The sequence below is a fragment of the Zea mays genome, chromosome 8, assembly GCF_902167145.1.
Source record: "Zea mays cultivar B73 chromosome 8, Zm-B73-REFERENCE-NAM-5.0, whole genome shotgun sequence".
Classification (NCBI taxonomy): Eukaryota; Viridiplantae; Streptophyta; class Magnoliopsida; order Poales; family Poaceae; genus Zea; species Zea mays.
This window is the reverse complement of record NC_050103.1, coordinates 68695356-68698943: the sequence shown is the minus strand read 5'-3', so window position 1 is coordinate 68698943 and position 3588 is coordinate 68695356. Positions and strand designations below refer to the sequence as shown.

Sequence of the window (3588 nt, the reverse complement as noted above, 5' to 3'; positions counted from 1 at the left end):
ATGTCGTCCCATCTACAGAACCCACCGAAGACTGTGTGCTATGGGAGATCCTGCCAGTCCCTTAGCGCCACAGCCAATATCTCAGAGTGGTCCTGATGCATGGATCTTTGAGATCCGGGATTACCTGAAGGAAAATATCCTTCCGAAAGACCATGTGTTCGCAGAGCGCATAGTGCGGTTGGTTAAACGCTACGCGGTGGTGGAAGGGGATCTCTACCGCCGTGGCGCCAATAGCATTCTCATGTGGTGCATTACCCAGGAGAAGGGTCGTGAGTTGCTCACGGAGATCCATGGAGGAGAGTGCGGAAGTCATTCATCATCCCGCACGCTGGTCGGTAAGGCCTTCCGGCATGGCTTTTACTGGCCAACCGCTCTCCAGGATGCAGCTGAGATGGTAAAGTCCTACAAGGCGTGCCAGTTCCACGCAAAGCAGATACACACACCAGCTCAGGCTCTGCAGATGATTCCACCCTCCTGGACATTCGCCATATGGGGGTGGATATCTTGGGACCATTCCCCAGGGTCGTTGGCGGGTACTGGTTCCTCTTCGTCGCCATCGACAAGTTCACAAAGTGGCTAGAGGCCACCCCTGTGGTCAATATCACCCAGGGTGCTGTTGTCGCTTTCCTCAAGTCGATCGTCTGTAGATTTGGGGTCCCAAGCCGTATCATTACGGACAACGGGACTTAGTTTACAAGTCGGATCTTCCAAGAGTATTGCGAGGACATCGACACCCAGCTCTGCTTTGCGTCCGTGGCTCATCCAAGGAGCAACGGCCAAGTGGAGAGGGAAAACGCAGAGATCCTTAGGGGACTCAAGACATGCACCTACGACTGCTTGAAAAAGCATGGTGCAAATTGGGTCAACGAGCTTCTGTCCGTGCTGTGGGGGAACCGGACCACACCCCACTACTACAGATCATGTTATATGAGACAGTTAATTTTTAGTTATTAAGACGCTTATAAAGTGTCCAAATTTGATGGAGTCGTAAAAGATGTCCCACATTTAAGATGGTTATAAACCGTCTTAAAAGATTTTATAAGACGGTTTTAAATTTATAACTGTCTAAAAAAGGTGTATGTTTAAGTCATTTGTTTGATGAACCGTCTTGAATTAGGTTTTTGTTACGACACTTCTTCTAAAGAACCATCTCGAATACGAATATTATAAGACAAAGTATGTATCAAACCGTATAGAATATCCTATAATAATAGACACTTGCAACAAGGAAACCATCTTATTTAGAGACTCATATTGGATGTTTTGGAAACCGTCTTATTAAGATTTAGACGAAATGACTTACATAACTAGACATTCTTCAATTTATAATCATTTTTGAGATGCAACATTATAATAATTTAAAAGAGAATTCGAAATATACATACACACACATATTTAATAACATCATATTTAATGTAATATAGATAAGTACAATTCAATGTCTCATAAATAAGCATTGTCAAATAAATCATACATAAGTGTACTCTAAATCCAAATTAAAATACTAACTGAAAAACTTATCATCAGTCGTTTACGCTAACATTGAATCTATCTAAGCATACTAGAATAGAAGGCGTGTTATCGTCGTGCCCCCGTCAGAAAGCGTTCGTTTCAAATGTAGAGCTTTAGCTGGATTCATCAGTCTGTGTTGCAGGGACAACCACAGAGTTGATGTTGTCACCTTGGAGAGATGGTGAATCAAGTGCAGGTTTCTTAGCAGCAGGTTCGACAGAGATCGGCTTGATGCTAGCTCGTTTGACGCCTCTGCCTACAACCCCAAGGTCAGTCACAGTGCTTCCAGGGCTTCCAGTTGTCGCTGCCGTAGACATAACCGAGGAGTCGAATCCATTGCTTGAGGTTGCTATCTGGGAAGAAGTAAAAGATGCAGCTTTTGGCATCACTTCAGTTACCCTGGACGCAATTGCCTTCACCATCTCATCCATGTCAGCGCTTGGGTTTGCTTCAGACAGGTCCTCAAGCTAAATGCAAAACAAATTAGAGATGTCACTGGCCCTTAGAGCTAAGATAAATCATCTTCATTATCGATACAGTAAGAGGCACATGAAGCAAAATAAATTGCATCTATAACTGTTTACCTTCTTCTCAAGATCAGGCAATATGCTAGTAAGCTGCTCTAGCTCTTTTTCAACAGTAGATTTTTCTGAGCCTCCTTCAGCAGCAGATGCATCACCACCATCTATACCAGCCAACAAAGCATCCTTGGAACTTTTTAGGTTCTGTATGCGTGACTTGCATAGCGAAATTGCTTTTGCACAGTATGAAATTGCATCTCTGATCTTGGAAACTAGTTCATAAACCAAACAAATGCGGAAGTTTCTAAGACTGGATTAAGGCAAATAACAAAGGAAGATCAACAAACTGACCCTGGGAAGCAATCATATCATCTAAAGTAGCATGTGCGTTCAAGTAAATAATGTTATGGATATGCATTCCACCAAAACAACTGAACTAATTTACTGAATATAAAAAAGGCATTCTTTACCAACCCAAATTTTAAGTTTATCAGGTTACAAATAGCTATAAAATAAAGGCATGAAAATAGAGCAAGGCACGACCAGGTTGCAGACGCGTATTTATGTAATAATACTATCTCCAGACTCCAGTCATTATATATGACGTAAGAATTACATTCAAGTCAATTTGATGATCATAATGTCATATAATTCTAACTGCAAGTTGTAATATCTCTCTTTAGCACACAAAATAGTGTAACTATGACAAAGAGGATACAATTCCACAACTCGACGATGGTCAGGCTCAACCAAATGCTCCAACATGGATAAAGCTTTCATTCTGGTTCTAATTATTGAATGTCATATATAGCTACAATAATAGCGTGTGACAAATTTGAGCAGCAAAAAATCAACATCAAGATATCAGAACATACTGATAAGAAGCAATGAGTCAGGTAGTGATGTGAAATATAGACTATGAAAATAACTAAATATTAATCAGAAAAATGTGGGTAACAGTGAACTTTGTTTAATCATAAGAGCTTACATCAAAAGGAAGTCCAGCGATCCGGATTCCATCTATATGTTGGACCTGGGATCCATGCTGTCCTCGACATATCAAGGCACTAAGACCAGTAAACCAAGCCTCCGCCTCGACTTTATTCTTGCAGATCTTTGAAATCAAGGGAGCCCATGAGAATCCTCCAATTGAGGCTGATAATATATCTGCTAGTCCTAGTAAGCTGACCTTCCTTTCTTCATTCATCTCCATCGGGGAGCCGACAAGTGTGGGAGCCGGGCATGGGCGGAGGCGCTGAGGGAGCGGACGCCAGCCATCGAGAGCGAGGGGAGGAAGAAGAGTGTATGCGTACTGTCGTGTGGCGGTGGCGGCGTGGAGTCCCGGGTGGAGGGAGGGGTGGTAGGAGCCTAGCCACGGCGTCCAAGACCGGCGGCGAGTGGAGCTCACGCCTGCAAGAAAAAGCCACCATGGCAGCAGCTCGCCCTACACACGACTAAGAGGAGCTCAAAATAAGTTAGCACAGGTGGTATCACAATGAATCAATGATCATGCATTCTTTTTAGCAATATATACCTCTAAGATCTAACAGTGGTA

The 3588-nt window shown here is 43.0% G+C and overlaps 1 protein-coding gene across 1 annotated transcript; it reads right to left on the bottom strand.

The window, feature by feature from the left end:
- Nucleotides 1-1625: 1625 nt before the first annotated feature.
- LOC103636990 (histone-binding protein N1/N2) lies at nucleotides 1626-2846 on the bottom strand. The gene is made up of 3 exons (XM_008659280.2): nucleotides 2752-2846; nucleotides 2097-2337; nucleotides 1626-1979 (listed from the first exon to the last, which is right to left on the bottom strand). Exons 1-3 carry the CDS (start codon nucleotides 2811-2813, stop codon nucleotides 1626-1628), a joined length of 657 nt encoding a protein of 218 aa, XP_008657502.1. The 5' UTR covers nucleotides 2814-2846.
- Between the last annotated feature and the right edge of the window lie 742 nt (nucleotides 2847-3588).